Consider the following 19,115-nt stretch of genomic DNA (forward strand, 5'->3'; position numbering starts at 1 on the left):
CCGCGCTCTCTCCAGCCCCGCGTCCAGTCGGCCGCGCCCGGCGCACGTCGCGTCTTCGCAGGCGCCGGGCCGGCTCCCGCGGTCGCCATGACGGCGGCCGTGTTCTTCGGCTGCGCCTTCGTTGCCTTCGGGCCTGCGCTCGCCCTCTACATCTTCACCATCGCCGCGGAGCCGTTGCGCATCATCTTCCTCATCGTCGGGTGAGGCGCCTGCGCCGGGGAACCCGGACCTGGGGCTCCTTTCCCCCGGTGACCCCCGGCGTCTCCACCAAACGGCTCCACCGGGTTGGGCTTTGGAGGGGAGAGAAGGGTCGTGAAGGGGAGGGCCGAGGCCCCGCTTCCCTGGGACTCCTCACCCTCCGAGGGTTGGTGAGAAAACTAGAGCCCCCCCCCCCCGACCCCAGAGGGCGAGCACTGGGAAAGGAGCCCACGCCGTGGGTTTTAGAAAACCCAGGTGCTTGGCTCCGGAGTTTCTGCTTACGGTCCGCGGTGGGCTATAATGAGTCGTGAAGCCACTTAAATTGTATGAAAATATTGTGGGTAAGTTAAAATATGCATCTTTTTTTTTTTTTTTTTTCTGGAGAGGGGGGTCCCTAGGTTCCCTCAGATTTTCTCAGGTGGCCGTAATCCCAAAGGGGTTAAGAGCCATTAGCACCTGGGCATCAGGAGCTTTAAAACATAGCCGACCCTTACCCCAGATCAGCTGAATCGGATGTCTATGGGGTGCGATTCGGGCTACAGATTTTTTTTTTTTAAGCGCCCGAGGTGATTCAGGTATACAGTCAAAGGGTGCCTGTGTAAAACCCGAAGCACCTGTCAGGGCGTTTCCTGGAAGGAGTTCGTTATCTGGTGGTGAATGTGGTCATAATCCTGGTTTTCATCTGTCTGGCATCTTTTAGTGGGCTCCTCCCCACAATCCCCTCCACCCTTGAGTCTCACTTGACACCAGGAGAAACAGCCATGGTGGGTCAGTGATGTCCACCTTTTTGAGCTTCTTTACCTCTCACAGCTATATTGAAAGTGCTGCATCACATGTGGCATTTTAAAAGCAATGAGAGTTTTGGGCAAAAGGTTTGTAAAGCTTGTTATAATCATTAAAGTCCACAAGAATGTTATAATATCCAGGCCTGGAAAACTAACTGATCTAGGTTAGAGCTCAGGCTTTTATCTTCTGGATTTTATACTAATCATTACTCTGTTAATAGAGATGTAAACATTTCCTAGAAAAGACGCACATTTACATATCAACAGACAAAGCACTAACTAGGAAGAGTAGCAAATAATCAAGTTTCCAGCTAGATGGTTCTTGACGGGTATTCTGCAGATGTACTTAAAAATAGCAGAGTCACTAAAAAAAGCATGATTATTAGGAAAAGTCCAAGTTCCTTTTGGAGTGCATGTTCATCTCACCAGGGAAAATTCACCACTGATTAAGAACAGTTGATTCAGAGCATCACATGGTTCAGAGCATATTTTTTTATTTTTCCTTATTAAAGAGTCAGGAACTCTTTTCCTTCTCAAGTGGGTTCCCCCCTCCCACACACACACTTTAATATCATTATTAATCCTGTATTTATGTTTACTTATAACTTTTGTTTTTTTTCTTAATTTTCAGAGCTTTCTTCTGGTTGCTTTCTCTACTGCTTTCCTCCCTTGTCTGGTTCATGGCAGGAAGCATTACTGACAGCAAAGATGGACCAGTACAGAAACATCTACTGATATTTGGCGTGTTAGTCTCAGTCCTTATCCAAGAAATGTTTCGGTTTGCATATTATAGACTTTTAAAGTAAGTTAAATATTTTTTTACCTTTTTTCCACTATGTTTGAATTATATTTTAGTAGTTTGAATCATTAACGTAGTGTGGTATTCGGGGACCCATGCCTCATACCTAGTTTGAAGCCAAGGGATTGGTAAATTTCCAGCCTGAAAATATTGAGTATTTTAACTTGTAAACATTCCCTTCTTTATTTACTCATTCAGAAAGTATTTCTTGAGAATTTACTTAATGCCAGGCATTATTCTAGACAGTGGGTATATATCATTATTAAAAGTTTCTGTCTACATGGAGGTTATAGCAGAAAGAGACAGACAATGAGTGAACAAGAAAACGCATCATATATTAGAAGATAATAAGTGCCATGAAGAATAATAAAGAAATAGTCAATGAAACAACAAAAAGCATTCTACCTTAGAATTTATATCAGCTTCTTTTTGACTAAAATAAATAATTCTTATAGAAATTATGTCTACCATTCTTTTGACTGTAATAGGAAAAACGGGGTTCATTTTGTGATATTTCATGGGATTTCACATCTATACTAGAAAAACACATTTTTAAAAAAGCCGTGGGCATGAGTTCCCTTTAGGGACTTTAGGCCAGAAAGTAGGTCATCAGTAGGATCCATGAGGAACTCACATGAAACCACTGATTTGAAACACAGCTTGAACTTGGAACCATATTTTCTTTCAGGCAGTCATGTAAATGGCTTTGATTACATAGTGAGACAGTAGAATGATAAATGTGCTCTTTTCCTTTTTGGCAAATGAGATAATTAAGCCACTCCCTGAGTTTCATGGATGTAACAAGATAGAACCTCAACAGTAGCTCTTATAATAAACTGTTAATTTGTTCTGGCCAATATGCTAGTCTTTCAATATTTTTACATGTTGCTTTTAATAACAGGTACTGAAATTTAATGATGAAGTAATTTAAATTACAATTGAAAACCATGAAGTCACTGCTTACAAGTGAAAGTCATGTCTTAGAAAAAGTTTAAAAATGAAATTTCCATTAGTTCTTAGAAATATTAAAAAGCAACTAACAAATATAAAAACATATAAATTTCCACAGAAATACAATATCCTTAACAGATGGACATATATCTGTGATTGAATTTCTGTAGAATGTGGCAGCTGTTACCATTCCAGATTTTAATTAAGGTAATCAAAATCTCCCTCTTTCTGACCTCTGCCCCACTGTAGAGCCACACTGTCAAATGATAGTCATCCTGTGTCTCTCATGGCTAAACATTGCTCATTTCTTCACCTGGCCCCTAGAAGTTTTTCCAGTCTCTGTGTTCTTTTATGTCAGTAAACATGTCCTTTCTGTCAGTGCCTAGAGTTTGCCTGTACTCAGAGTATCCGCTGTGATTGAAGTAGTGCCGAGCAGAGCCCTTCCCACCCAACTCATGACTGGGCACTGTACTCTTCACCAGTGGTCCCCAACCTTTTTGGCACCAGAGAATGGTGCCTCTATGAGAATCTAATGCCCGATGGTCTGCAGTGGAGCTGAGGCAGTGATGCTAGTGCTGGGGAGCAGCTGCAAATACAGAAAGAAGAACTTCGCTCACCTACCGCTCACCTCCTGCTGTGCAGCCCGGTTCCTAACAGGCCAAGTATAAGTACAGATCTGTGGCCTGGGATTTGGGGACTCCTTCTCTTAACAACTCAGTCTCAGGTTGCTCCGGGTTTTCCTGTCAGCGATATCATTGGCTTGTGTTGGTTTTGCATTTTCACATATGATGGTTCTAATTTTGAAACAAATTTAATTTTGAATAGATTTTCACAGTTTAGAACATGGGTTTAGTAACCCTTTAGTACTTTAGGTTCTAAAACCAGACATCTGGAGTGGCTTCCTGGGTATCTGCTTGTTTCTTCATGGATCCCAACTGCAAAGCAACTTTTATTGGCACTAACCTGTGATTCCAAAGGGCTACACACTGAACTTTGGTTGACATTTTTAATGAGGACAATGAGAGAATGCGGCCGCATGCAGAAGGAATTACAGCTTTCAGTCTGCAGTCTTTCATGCTAGTTAGTTCAGAGTAGCCTTTTTGGCTTTCTGGGAAAACCATGTTTGTACATCCAAAAGGACCTTTGGAAATTGGCAGACAGTATAGTGGGACACATTTGTATTAACAGGTGTCTTTGGTTGCCTCTGCAAAATGCACCTTTAACAGGCCTTTGGAATATTGTACAATATTTTCTGACAAATTTTAGAAATGTTGGATGTTAAGTAAGTATATGATATGTTAAAACAAGTCATTATGTCTAACATTCATAGAGATACATTTAAATTCCTCTTTTATGCTACACTACATTCAAATATAGGCACTTTGGTTTAATCAATATTTTAACTATTCTACTGCCAAAGTAGGTTTTGGATTTTTAAGTTTAAAGTACTAATCAAACTTTTGCTATCTAAATTTGATGCCAAGATTAAAATGTGGAATGTTTGCACCAGTATTTTTTTTTACATATATGGATTTGAATCGAAATATTTATTATCGCAGTCTAATATAAATTTGTTTTATGGGTCATATCTTAGGAATAGTAGTTCATCCTGAATGAATGAATGAATTGTAAGTTTCAGCCTAGCAAAGAGTTGTGCTATGAGAAATAGTCCAGTAGCTACAGTGGTAGCCCTTTCTACATTAATTTCTTTTTAAAAACCCTAGTTATGGTCTTGTACATTGCCTAGAACATACATTAGAATTTTTTTGGCTGGGATTGAAGCTTTTGCAATTATATTCAATTTTGTCTTATAATGCCGATATGATAAATATTTGGTAATTTTAGAAAATCTTCTGGTTTAGAAAAAATGTCACAATAATCATTGCTATTATTTATTAAAAGGAATGCTTATTTTCTTAAATTTCTAAAATGGTATATTTATATGCATTTTCTTTAGTAGTATCCCTCTTACATATACATACAAAAAAGAATCATAACAAATGAGAAAGATGGTATGATTTATCAGTAGTTTTTCAGAGTTTATTTTAAATTGGGCTTTTGCTTTTTTGTTCTTGGGAACTTTAATAAATGCAAATAAAGAATTTTCCACTTCAGTAAAATGGCCATGTTAAAAACACTGTTCCTTACATTATCAGTCATATGCTCTTTCAGGAACCCAGAAACTGATGGTATTTTGTGCTTTTTCACTTCCTAATGTTAGCATGGAGAACTATTAGTGCCATAGACCTTTCCTCCCACAAACTTGTAATGTAGAATGAGGAAGTTTATTAACTATTGAGTTTATGTATTTAATATATTTGTGATAGCAGCACTTCGCTATACCAAATAACCAACATCTTTTATTTCTTGCTGAGCAATTTATACGAAACAGAAATCCTTCAAAACTTACTGATTCTGTTATACCATTATATCCATTTGTTGATGAAGATTATGACTATTATCTATACTTTTAAGGTTTAATTAGCCTTTAACCACATTCCTGTGACAGGTAAGTTGATTTTTTAGGAAAATTGGACATTTTAGTTGATGACTGCTCTAAAGAAAGAAGACGGACAGTCACTTAACTTTTGGCTCATGTTCTTTCTACCAAATGATGCTACCAAATGGAGAGCACCAAAATGGCAAATTGTTTCTTTTGAATCTAGAAAAATAAAAGACGTTTTTCATTCTGCTTATTACTATTTTGGTTGAACTCTGCATTGCCTTTAATGATAGTTATATTTGTAGTAAATATAATATATATATCCTTTGAGTCAAGGTCATTGTTGCAGAATTTCTAGTCAACAAGGGTTAGGGATAGTGATGATAGTAGAACCGACCAGCCACACCTTGCATTTCTAACACATTTGCATGGGGGCCAGGGACTCTTGGTAAGTTTGTGACTTGTCCACAACAGAAGTACAGATAAGATCACTCTGAAGATCACATCTTATTAAGCAGTATTCTAATGTTTCATTTGGGTATTCATTTATCTCCTTTTCTGAGGGTAGAATTTTATTCTCCCCTGATTATTTCTCCTTCAATGCATGATTGGGGATATAAAACAAATGCATAAAATATTTTAGAATCAGAAGACCATATGCATATGTACCCATATGAGAGTTCAGACCATCAGTATTGTAGGATTTAAGTGTAAGGAGAGATTAGTAGTTACCAGTCATTGGTAAAGGTGGTTTATTTGAGAAGGTGCTGCCTGAAGTACACTTCAAAGGATGAATACAATTGAGGTTCTACAGAGTAGAAGCTAGAAGGGAGGGTGGCAGTATAGCCCAGGGGAAGATAAAATAACAGTGGGATTGAAGATATAGCTCTTTAGAAAGAGAAAAAAAATCAGAATGATAGCTGCCACTGGATATTAAGTATTGTGCTCAGAAAGTAGTCAGAATGTTGCTTTTATTCCCCCTGATGACGTGTTTACTAATATTTTTCTTTATTGTTCTTTCTTAAGTGAAAGTCAGATAGGCAAAAGGCAAAATTGAGTTGGAAATTTGGGTTGAATTTAGGTAATTGAAAATTTGCTGGGTTTTTGTTTAAGTGGATCTTAGGTTTAGAGTATAACCTAATCAAAGCCTCAATAAGTGTCTTGAGTTAGAAATAATCTTGTGTCTTTTCTTGATATATTACGTTTTTAAAAAATTGTGTGGTTTTATTTTAGAAAAGCCAATGAGGGTTTGAAGGTTATAAACCCAGATGAGACAGCACCCTCTATGCGATTGTTGGCCTATGGTAAGTTAAAATTGCATGGTGTCATTAAGAAAAAAATCAGACATAAAAGTTATTTTTATCTTTTATATCTTTATAGATATCAAATAGTATGTTATTACTGTCTTGGTCTATTGGTATACATTGTTTATTTTTCTAGCTTTCCAGGACCCTTATGTAAAAGGAAGTGATTGCATCTGTATGTCTATATTAAATATTAGCCAGGTTTGAAAGTTGAGTTTTTACACTCCAGTTAACTAACAGTTTCTAAGTGAGGTTACTGTTACCTTCTCTGGGTGGTTACCATGACTTTGGATGTACTAGGAAGACTTTTCATATTGATATAGTTAATACCTCTGCATATTTTTCTTTCAGAATTATGTTTGAAATAGTGGATCTAGGGCTTTAAGTTGAGTCACCCCAGTTTGGCCCAGGGATCACTCCTTAAAATGCACAGTCTCCCCTCAAGTGCAGTTCCCAGTTCTAAGCCTTCAAACTTAAGTTTGTAGATTCTTTTATCATAAACTAAAGTCAGAATTTCAGCATTATATCGTTTTCTGTCTCACCTATTGCTTCTGTGCCTTTCTAGAACTTTTTCTGTCCTTTTTCATTTCTCTGCTACATTCCACTATTCATTTCCTTTCCTCTTCCCTTCTTCTCACTTGATTCATCTTAAGCCAAGCACTTGACTTTTCTGAGCCAGTTTTTCACCATTTCTCCTAACAGCATGTTCACCCTTTCCCCTTTAACAAAATAGTATTCCTTAGTCCTTGGAAATTTGATTTGAAGATAAACCATAACATGAAAAGTACGGTGTAACAGTGTTTGTCTTCCTTTTTTAGTTTCTGGCTTGGGCTTTGGAATCATGAGTGGAGTATTTTCCTTTGTAAATACCCTGTCTAACTCATTGGGGCCAGGCACGGTGGGCATTCATGGAGACTCTCCCCAGTTCTTCCTAAATTCAGGTATGTGCTTGGTAGCTGTGAGTGTTCAGGCTTCCATGTGAATGACCACTCTTATTGGAGTTCCCTGGCTCAGGAATTCAAGTGAATAGAAATTTATGTTATACCTTCTAAAGGCAAAATGCTGTTTTATACCTCAAAGTAGAGGGCCTAGGAAAATAAAAGGTTTGGTTAGAGTATTTTAGGATTTAAAGTGGAATTTAACTTGTATAAAATTTATTTTCTTTTTATTTTATTGTGCTAACAATGTGCTGTACAGTTGATATATTTATTACAAGTGAATTTTTGTAGGCCATATGTTCTTTTTTGTTTTTATTAGTTTATTTTTAGTATAAATCCTAATTAACTTGTCATGTTGGCCCCTTTGGGGGATAGGCAGTATGATTTAATCTTGAAATTGAGAGGGGGAAAATGGTTCTTGTTTAATGTGAAGTAATGTCATACAGCAGGAGCTTAGAGTCCCTTGTTCCTTATCACGCCTCCCGTCACAGGTAAACTGTAGCCCTAATACTGTGTTATTAATTTCCTAGGTTAGCCAGGTTTGAAAGGTTTTTAATACACACACACACACACACACACACACACACACACACACACGCACACGTTTTATTTTGAAGGGAAAACATGAAGATTTTACCTTCATATGTGAATCTGAATGAAAATATTTTTCTTACTTTTGAAGATCTATCAATAGACCATGTTATATTCATTTAAAAAGAAATCGAGAGGAAAAAATGATAATAGATGAGATGATGTTTTTTTATCCAAAGATGCAGTATAAAAGGACCAACTCATTTCAAAGTGCTTTTTCATCCACCAGGTAAATATTGTCATCATGATCCAATGATCACACAGTTGAGAATTGGTAATGTACATAATTAACAAGATTTCTCCTAAATTCCACAAGAATCTTAAAAGTAGTTTTTAAAAACCCCACTATATATTGTTATTTGTATAAGTTATATCGTTGAAATAAGTGACCCCCATGCACATATTCTTTTAATGACATCATTTATTTAGATCCATACTGGCTTCCATCCTCAAGGAGCTTACCTGCTAGTAGGGGGGAAGAAGACAAAAAAAGTGATTGTTTCAAGACAGTTTAAGATAATAACAGAAAAGAAATAAGAAGGTATGACCAAATTAGAAAAAAATGGCTCCATAGGTTTAGAGGCGTTTTGTATGTTTTAGTGATCCCCAAACCCACTGGACACTTGTTCACCATTTCACTTCAGGCCTTTATCTCTTGTCTAGATTACTACTGTCAACCCCCAACTGGTTAGTCTTTCCTCAACACACTTTCCCTGTGACTCCATCCTATATGCAGCCACCAAAACTAATCTTCCCTATACAAAAATGTGTAATGGCTTTCCAACGTCTATAGAACGAAGTCTAGGCTCTTTACATCTGGCTACAAGCTAGAGGACAGAAAAGTGTATTAATGGGCCGCACTTCCTTAGTGGTGCTCCCAACATATCAAATTATCTTCCTTTTAAATGTTCCATAATTAGAATATTTCTAGCAATTTTTTCAATGATTATAATAGTGTCACATTTTTAGAAGAAATATAATATTAATAGCCAAATTCTGTTAGAGTCCCATATAAGTGAACAAAACAATCAGGAGGGGTTATTACTGCTATTTTCTCCATTTTCTTAAATTGGTCAATAATAACTGCTACATCAGCAATTTCCTTTTGGTTCTGAGGTAGCATTCTCCCAATGGAACTTAATTTTTTGCCAGCTTCTTTCACTAGATGGTGCTAACTCTCTTTAGTGCGCTAGGCTCTTTTCATAAGACTAATTTAAAATGATTCTTTGAAAGAAAGTGAAAGATATGCTAGCAATTTGAGGATTGGTTTTGTAATTTCTACAAATTCATGAGGAAATTTAAATAAAATAAAATATTTTAATGTATTTAGCTAGGTTAGGATGGCAGGCTAACTGTGCTATGAATGTGTACCTATAGATCAAAGAACAGCTGTTACTATATCATGTGTAAGACTTTCTTATTTGTTATAACATCATTCTTTGGAGCATAAACTTTGAATTATACATTAAAGAAATTACTTTTTATTGCATTTAAAAATCACCCCTAATTTTGATATATTTGTGTTTGTTATTTATAACTGCTATTATTACCATTTATGTATGAGCTCATTTTTAATTTTTCAGTTAAATCTAAAAGTTTATATGTTTAACATATTTCCATTATGAATGCCTAAGTAATCAAAATAATAAATATTGAAGTCACTAGTATATCTATGTTAGTGTAAGATGTACACTGTATGCACAGGGGTTTTCTTGTTACAGGTTAGGCATAGTTTATAAATAATATGTATATAAATTCATAGTTTTTTATTTGTAGTTATGTAGTAAGCTAGCATTAACTTTTATTAGTGTCATTATCATTTCTTGGTAACATTATATAAAGACACAAATATGGAAATTATAGTCATAAGTTTAAGTGTTACCCTGGCTCATTAATTTAGTATTTGATCAATTCCACTTGCTCATTTAATCATTTATTCCACAGTTAATTATTAAACATTTTTATTCAATAAGAGTTATACCAAGCTATGAAAATACAGCACAGTTAAGATCTATACCTTCCACTCGTAGTATGGAATAAAGACAACAGCTAATTACAGTAAAGCATGATAAATGCTATGATGAGGAAGAGCCGTGAGCACACAAAAGACAAATTAACCCATGCTCAGTTGGTATTGTCCTTCTCCTTTGTAGTGCTTGCTGCAGTTGTAATTAATTGGCCAACTGTGTAGTTGTTTATGTCTTTCTTGCCAGCTAGATGCTAAGCCCTATAAATGCAAGGACTGTGTTGTTCACTGTAATATCCCCAGCACCTTGTGGAGTATTTGTTTTTAGATAGACATAAATATTTATTTTAAAAAATGAAAGCTAGGTACAGCTTATGGAGGAAGTACTATTTGAGTAGATACTTAAAGAATACAATCATAAACCACTTAGGGAAATATGTTCTAAGCAACATGTCACTAGGAGATTTCATCATTGTGCGAAGATCACAGAGAGCACTTACACAAACCTAGATGGTGTAGTCTGCTACACACCTAGGCTATGTGGTATAGCCTATTGCTCCTAGGCTACAAGCCAGTATAGCATGTTACTGTACAAAACAACATGAGATTTAATCAAGCACAGAGAAAAATTATGCAGTCAAGAGATGCAGTAAGTATGAGAGGTCCGAGGCTGCTGCTGGTGTAACTCAGCACAGAAATATTACTAAGCCTTTCTCTAGGAAAGATCGGTACAGGTCAGACCACATGTAGAGTATTATGTTTAGTTCTGAACATTGCAGCTTAACAGGAATATGGAAGAACTAAAATTGGTATAGAACATCGTTAGTATGGTGAAAGAACTAGAAGCTGTGTCCTATGGGGTTAGATTTCAGGAAAGGAATACTGAGCTTGAAAAAAAATAAAAGGAATGTGGAAGATTCCATTTTTGTCCCAATTATCATTCCTCTGCAATAGAATTATACATCCACACACTTGCATGGCCTCATGGTGGCCAGGATGTACTTCCCTGCCCCTGACTTTGAGCTCAGTCATGTGACTTGAATTGGCCAATTAATGGACATGGTATAAGTCAGAGGCTTAAAAAGCAGTTGTGGTTGCCCTGCCCTCTTGGGCTTTGGTCATGTGCCATGAGAATGTACCTCACATAGTTGACGCCCACTTAGCCTGGACCCCAGGATGAACATGTGTAGAGCAGACCTTGGCCCAGCCTGCTGTGAAGAGCCAAACCCAGCTGTACCAGCCACCTGCAGCAGAGACACCCAGTTAAACCCAACCTTAGTTAACCAAAGCACAACCTTTAGACCTGTGAGTGTGAAAAGAAATCCTTGTAACCCAGTGAGCTTCATTTTTTATTTATTCACTTCCCCCTCCCTACAATATTTTAAAGTGTAATCTCTGTAATGTGGCAGTTTGTTAAATGTTTGGACTTTTAAATGACAGCTCTTTATAAGCAAGACTATCTCATAATTACCAGCTGCAGTAGTAGAGAAAATATAATAACACTTATTAATCACACAGAGAAAATGATAGACAATAGAGATTAATCTGCAGTTCTTATCCTTTTCTGAATTTATTAGAATCCTAATCTTATCACAACTAACTATATTGCTTATGACCCAAGGATGCTCCATATGATATCATATGTCATCATTTTTGTCATTAAGTGCATTTTAATGATAAACAGAATACTCTTACATTTTTTAAAGCAAAAGTTTAAAGTTAAATCCCTATTATAAGAAAGTCATTTTTAAAAACATTAATTTAGTTCTACGGCCTGACTCCTAGTTGTTTTGGGTCATGGAAGATCTCTCAGGAATCCAGAGGATTTCTTCAGCCAAGAAGAATGCAGAAATTCACAGAATCTTGATACTTTAGCTCCTTCTGTTACATGGAAAAAGAAGCCAGAAGCCCATTGGTAATCACACTTTGCCTCTGAGCAGCTGCAGCTGAGCTTTGGCTTTGGGAAGTCCTCCTCTGTCTGTTGCTGTCACCACCCAGCAGCAAGCACTTGGCTCTCTGGCATGGCTAGAGATACTGTGAAATTATCAGGGAAAGCCATATAATAGCAATTTCCAGGTTGGCAGAATCCAATATTGGAATTAGTTGCTATCTTAGGCTGTTTCCAGGGACAGAAAAGTAGATACCAGGAATGGGGGAGAGAGGGACAGATGTGAAAATGAGGATATTTATGAATCTTTGTACTAGAGCACTTGGGATATATTCAGGAAGGATAAAAGAACCAAACAGTAAACGTAGTCTCTTAAAGATAACACTGAAACATTTTGCTCAGAAATAGGTTAGATTGAAACATTCTGTACCAACAGAATTTGATTTAAAAGATTATTAGAAGAGGAAATCCGTTATCAAACTAGACAGCTACAATTTCACAAAAGGAGATGTAGTACTTAATAGAATTGTTCAGCTTTCTGATTAATGTTCCAAAACATTAGAAATTATGGAAGCTCCTTGTATTAATCAGGATTATAAACTAATTTTGATATTCTTATGGTTAATTTAGAGAAGTTTTCTTTTTCTACTTTTAAGAATGTTAGAACAAAACAAATTTTAGGGTTCAATTCACTGAAGAACTGTTTGAATTTTATATTTAGGAACATGAAATGAGAAAGGTTTTGTAATTAAAAGATAGTACCCTAGAGATACTATAAACAAATCTTGATTTGTAGTTGGAGTTCATTCCATTTATTAGAAGTATCAAAATGTATGTATGTAGAAGTATCATGTATGTAGCTCTAGCTACATGTACGTGGCAGGATAGTTTAGAAATCCGTGTCTTAGGTTATCTTGGACCTCTAACCAGTTGCAGAGGGAATAAAGAATAAATTTGAGTATTCTGAATAGTACATTGTAGTAGTAAAAGCTTATGATGGCCATGGAAGTCAGCCAGAAACTGGTGTTAGCTGACTAAATAGACAATCAAGTAGAAATGTACAGTGTTTTAATAAATGTGCATGGGATCTCTTTTAGATACTGTGTTAATAAGACAGTAAACTAAAAGGATTGGGCAGAGTTCCATTAGACTGTGTTTCACCCACCATAGAGAGAAGGGCAAACATAAGCTGACAAATAACTGACACCTTAATGTTGTTATTTTTTTCCCTTGACATTTGATTGAAACCTAGGTGTTAGAAACACCTTAGAGTGTGAACATTTGAGCCTGTGTAGATTGCAGTTTCTACCCTGGTCTTTTCTGATGTTAACTCCTGAGTGTCTCCAGTGGTCTCGACTCTATACCATCACATCACCAGGCATCTGTCTTCAGGGCAGGTTCCCTTTCCAAGACTATCACTGGGATTAACATAAATCCTTTTAGTTTAGTCTATCATTGTCCCAGAGTTTAAAAAAAATCCTTCTACTTTGTGCACAAAGTGTTTACCATCATTTACTGACATGATGGCATGCTATTACTAGGTGTAACAGCTTGCTTTCCTCCAACCACAACAGTTAATGTCTTTTTAATATTGTTTTACATGTTTTTGACTTTGTATAAGTTTAACAATAGTCATTTTTCCACAGTATGCTTTCCCCCCCTGCATTCAACATTATGTTCTTAAGATCATTTATATTGTAGATCCATGTGTATATACACTACAGTTCATCCATTCTGGTAATGATGGACATTTATTTTGCTATTACAAATAGTGCTGATATAAATATTCTTCTATGTATCTCCTTGTGCAATAATAAAAATTTTTCTAGAGCAGTGGTTCTCAAATTTGTGCCTCAGAATCAACCGGAGGGCTATTTAAACAGATTTGCTAGGCTTGTGTCTTATTCTGAAATTCTAGGGTGGGTCCCAAGAATTTGCATTTCTGACGAGTTTTTAAGTGCTAATTTTTTGTTGATCCAAGAACTAAGGCTTCACCATATAGATCTAGCTGTGGAATTGCTGGAGTGAAATAGAGCATGAAAATTTTTAACTTTCCTAGGTAATGCTAGATTGTTTTCCTACCAGCAGTGTGAAAGAGGATAGTCAGACTTAAATTTTTGCCAGACTGGTGGTTAATGATACCGTATTATATGGCCAAAAAGGGAAATCTGTATGCCTTTTTTTTTTCCCATGTTAAAACTCTCAGAATATATAGAACTTAACCATTTTAAATAAAAAATGTTATCCAGGACATAACACAGGCACATGCATGCGCGCACACACACACACTATTTCACTGGAAAACCTGTGTGTGCTAATCAAATTCAGTTTCAGTTGCCTAAGAAGAATCTTAGATAATTATTGTAGTGTTTAATATTTTTATTCCACTACCTTTAAAGAAAAAAATCCAAGGAGAAATTTCACTTTAGCGAAGACTTGTTTAAACCAAAGATATTCCTTTTAATTGAGAAAAGTCTTAGTGCAGAAGGCTAATTTACCAACAGGTGATTAGAAATCACAATAATTTTATTGCTCTCCTCAGAGAAACTCCTTGAAAGCCAGATTCAAGTTGACTTTTTGTTTAACAGGTTCACATTCTAGTGAAACTGCTACAGAGCTGACTCCTTGTTTAGAAATGTTACTTCAGAATTTAACATTTGAGCAAGTGTGTGTCAGGGTCTTGCTTCTGTCAGATGGTAGTTAAGCTCTCACAGTGGTATTGTGTACCCCAAGAGCCTGTGTGTCATGACCAAGTGTTTAGTGGGCCTTGGCGTCTGTTGTCCGTATGACTGACCACTAACGAATGACTGTCTTTCAGCTTTCATGACTCTAGTTATCATGTTGCTGCACATGTTCTGGGGCATTGTGTTTTTTGATGGCTGTGAGAAGAAAAAGTGGTATGTTCTTCTTGTAGTTCTTCTGACCCATCTGCTGGTGTCGGCCTTGGTGAGTATTGCCACAATGCTCAAACTGTTTTCTGGAACTTAAGTCCACATATGTGAAATGGTAGATTCTACTCTAAATGAAGTGCAAGCTCATGGGAAAATGAGGAAATTCAGAAAAGTTGTTTAAATGAATAAAAAATAGTTAAGTAACCTAAGTCTTACTACAGAAAGACAATTATTAACTAGTTGGTTGGTCTTATTTGACTTTTTTTCCAGTGTCTGTCTTTTAATGGGTATTGTCAAACCTGAAGTCATTTCGCATTACGCTGATGTTATATAATATAGCTTAAACAAATTTCATGTACTTATAAATCCTTTTAATATATAAATTTTAATGGCTTTATGCCATTACATAAAAATTATAGTTTGCTTAACTGATTGATCACATCTGTTTCTACTCTTAGTAATTAAAATGCTCTCTTGTACATCTTTGAACATGAAACTTTTTCAATATGTTGTTTAGATTCCAAGGAATGGAATTATGAAGTCAAATGGTATAAAAATTTTTAAAGCTCTTGTTATAAATTGCTGAAATACTCTCCACAAGGGTTTACTCTATCTGATCAATAACAAGAATACCCATTTCACGCTTTCTAACATTATAATATAACAATGCCAGTTTTCAGAATAATGTTTAAAAAGAAAACCTGACGAGATATATTTTTAAGTACCACTGAATGCTCTGGGTCTGACTTTTGTTACAGTTTGTCAGATATTTACATCAGCATTATCCCCACCGCTTGCCTTGTCCAGATCCTTGTCGTTTCTCATCTAAAGTATTTAAAACGTTTCTTCTGATGGTGTCCTGCCTCATGTTTCTCTCCTCCCCATCCATTTAGCGCCTCTCCTACCTAAACCCTTTCAGCAATTGTGAAGGTAATAATTGGTTACTCCACGTGTTTAATAAGCCATTACCCAAGCGGATTTATTTTTCTTTTGCAGACTTTCATTAGTCCTCATTATGGAATAAATCTGGTGTCAGCATATATGATCATGGTGTTCATGGGTATCTGGGCATTCTTTGTTGCTGGAGGCAGCTACCGAAACCTCAAACTATGCCTGCTCTGTCAAGATGAGGACTTCCTCCTCTTCAACCAGCGCTCCAGATAACCCCTGAGAGCCAGCACCTCTCAAACAGTAAGCTGCATCTTTAGAGGAAGCACATCTGTGCCTTTTTCTAAAAAAAAGTGTTTTTCTGGTGGAATTTAGAAAAAAAAACAAAACTACAATATGGCTTTCATGGTTGCTCTCTAAAAGGGATACATCAGTAGTTTGCCTCCTGGCCGAGCATGAGAATCACCTGTGGAAGCATAAAGAATACTCATTTCTGGCCTCCACCTTTCAGATCTCATTGGTCTTGGCATTTGGTATTTTTTAAAAAGCTTCCTAGATGACTCAAGTGTGCAGCCAGGTCCAGAATCATCAGTGTCCAAATAGGAAATTCATGAGAACACTGTAAGTGAATCAGAATATGATGTTTAGCTGTCTCCTGACTCACCTTGTAGTGAGCAAGTAAATATCTGAATGTCAAATCCTGTTTAGCCGTTGTCGTTTTCAGTTCTGGTTAAAAAATGCTAAAGGGCTAGCATCTCTGTGAACTGTTTTCATGTACTTCACTATACCCTATTTTATGAGAACAAGATAGGCAGTGCTTCTAAATACAATAATAAATTACACTAACTTAATATGATAATTTAGCCAGAATAAGCTATTGATTAGCAAACTGAATTTGTAGTTTTTTAATTCTGGATTTTGCTTTTTGAGGTATTACATTGTTCTTGAGCATAGATTCAGTTTCTTTAACTAAAAACTAATTATTTTCCGACTTCCTAGGAAGATATTATAAAACCAAGAATTTTTGTTCAGTTCTATAAGAATTTCCTAGGTTAAAGGCTTTTCATGCATGGGCTCTGCCCCACAGTAGTGTTTATCAGCTGAGTGCTAGTTGCTGGGCTAGTCGAGGTGAATCCCATTGTTCTATCTTCGGGCAGCTCTGCAGGCTGTTGAGTGATATACCCTGGGACAGGCTTTGCTGGAACTGGAAGAGGTTTATGAGGAAAACAAGCCAAAAGGGTGGTTTTGACATTTCTAATTTGCTCCTGTAATACTAACCAGCACTTCCTCACCAAATGGTATAGTATAAAATTGGAACTATGTCTTAAACTGCCAAATTCATGCTTTTCATAGTCCATATATTTTATAGAGCTAGTAAAATGTCCCTGGGTTTTGGTAGCAGATACAGAATTCCTTTTATAGGAATACCCGAGGTATTTGTTCAGCTGAACAACCCTTTTGATTTCCTTTATAAAGCGGAAATGCCAGTGAATTGTGCCTTTATTCAGTAGAAATTGTTCCCAGTTGATAGCTTTTAGGAAGCTGATGGTATGAAATGGAAATTTCCTACACATGCAAGTGGTAACCTCAGTGAATCCGTATGTGTAGTAGGACATCCAAAAGAAATGGGAGCGGCAATGGGAAAACTCACTGGTGATATGACAGAAGAATTTGACAGTACTATAGTGGAGGAGAGTCATGAACGTGTTCCAAATGGAAACATAGTCAGTATTTTGGGCTAGCCACTGTTCATCATTCCAGGGACCAGAACCTTACATATGAATTAGACCATTCTCAATGAAATTCCCTCCCATGTTTAAATTACTCAATCTAAGGATTTAAGAGCAGCAGTAGGGTTTCTAGCAAGGCTGTAAACAGTCTCATAAGCAATTATAGTTATTCCCCTAGTCTACTTCAATACTAATTACCAATGCTTCAGCTGGAGTTTGCAGTTCTCTACCTTTATACAAGATTTTTGTTAGACTAGAAGAATCATAAGAAAAATCAAGGACATTAGAGACTAAACAATGAGATTTACTGTGTAGAGTTGAGGGGAACAAGATACCTACTGAACTGGGCTTTATTCCTATTGAGATATGATATTCTTTGATGACCAGAATAAGAAAAATACATTGTTGATTATTATTATTGACTTAAAATCTCTTAAATGGGTAGTCTGATAAAATATTTGCTGGTCTGTAAAGTGTAGAAAATCCCATAATATTATTCATACTTGAGATCCAAGGATGTTCTCTGTGCATTAATAGTGTGCATTAATAGCTTAATGTTAAGTACAGAAGCTGGAATATTGTAAAATCTCATAAAAACTCAGGTGAGAAGAAAATTTTCTTTGATGGTGAGAGCATAGTCTTAGTTCAGGAAATTATTTAATAATCCATGATTACCTATGAATAAAAGAAGTTTGTAATCCTGATTTCTCTTAGAATGTGACATGACAATAGTTAGCTTAGCTCTGTTGTTGCAAATAGCCTTATTGCCTTGCTTCGCCTGATGCCGAGGAAGCCCAGAGGGAGAGTATATTCTTCCTTTGTTGTTGTATATATATTGAGATGCAATTTTTTGTTGTTGTTATCTATAATGGGCTTTCTGAACCCTGATAGTATTGGGAGAGGAGGAGGTGGTGTTCACGTTGTACGCACTCTTCCCAACAAGGCTTTCTCAGTGGGGGGAGATATGTGTACAATAAAGCTGACCTTGGAATGTGAAAATAGTTGCAGCACTTAAATATGTTGCCTTATGAATCATAGAGATTGATTTTGTTGCTCTCTAATGAATTTGTATTTATTTTTAGTTCATTTGAATTGGTAGTTGTAACTGAAGGAAATTTTGTTACTTTGAATCTGGCCTGCCTGACTGGGGACAAAACCTCTTTTAGTGCATCTTAATGAAAACATGGCTGAAAGGAATAACTGATGATATCTGCAGACTGCATAGATAATGGTTTTTATTTCTAATGTTAATGTCTTTATTCTCAAGCACATTTCACTGTTTGCTGAGAGGGGCTGATTCATTTAAAAATGCTAGATGTTCTTATCCAAAGAGTTGATAGCACTTACAAGAAGTTCTTGAGAGTACTAACTTTTTGTTAGCTAAGTTTTTCCTGGGCCCCACCATTCTTAACTCCAGGTAGACAGAGTAGATGTCACAACAAAATAATTTTAAAGTGCTTTGCTTAGAGCACTTTGTTTATGATTGCAATGTTTACGTTTCTCATTTAATAAAAGACTTTTTACGTTCTATTAAATTTTAGTGTTTAGAGACTGAGTGCTGTCTCTGTGTACAATGTGTATCATTTTATATGTTATACTGTTATGCCATGTATACTTGCAATATCAGGTCTTGCATTCAATACACAATGCAATAGTCTCTTTACAGACCTGTATTTTTCAGTGAACAATAAAATTGTTTGGCACCAATTTCCCGTGTTTTCTCTTCTTTGGAATAATGTATCC

General features: G+C 36.4%; 1 protein-coding gene across 1 annotated transcript; it reads left to right on the forward strand.

Moving 5' to 3' along the window:
* APH1B (aph-1 homolog B, gamma-secretase subunit) lies at positions 1-19,079 on the forward strand. The gene is made up of 6 exons (XM_016141112.2): positions 1-200; positions 1,615-1,785; positions 6,410-6,480; positions 7,299-7,421; positions 14,682-14,809; positions 15,751-19,079. The coding sequence occupies exons 1-6, from the start codon at positions 88-90 to the stop codon at positions 15,916-15,918; spliced, it is 774 nt and encodes a 257-aa protein (XP_015996598.1). The 5' UTR covers positions 1-87; the 3' UTR covers positions 15,919-19,079.
* The last annotated feature ends 36 nt before the right edge of the window (positions 19,080-19,115 follow it).

The sequence above is a fragment of the Rousettus aegyptiacus genome, unplaced genomic scaffold (assembly GCF_014176215.1).
Source record: "Rousettus aegyptiacus isolate mRouAeg1 unplaced genomic scaffold, mRouAeg1.p scaffold_m13_p_3, whole genome shotgun sequence".
NCBI classification, from domain to species: Eukaryota; Metazoa; Chordata; class Mammalia; order Chiroptera; family Pteropodidae; genus Rousettus; species Rousettus aegyptiacus.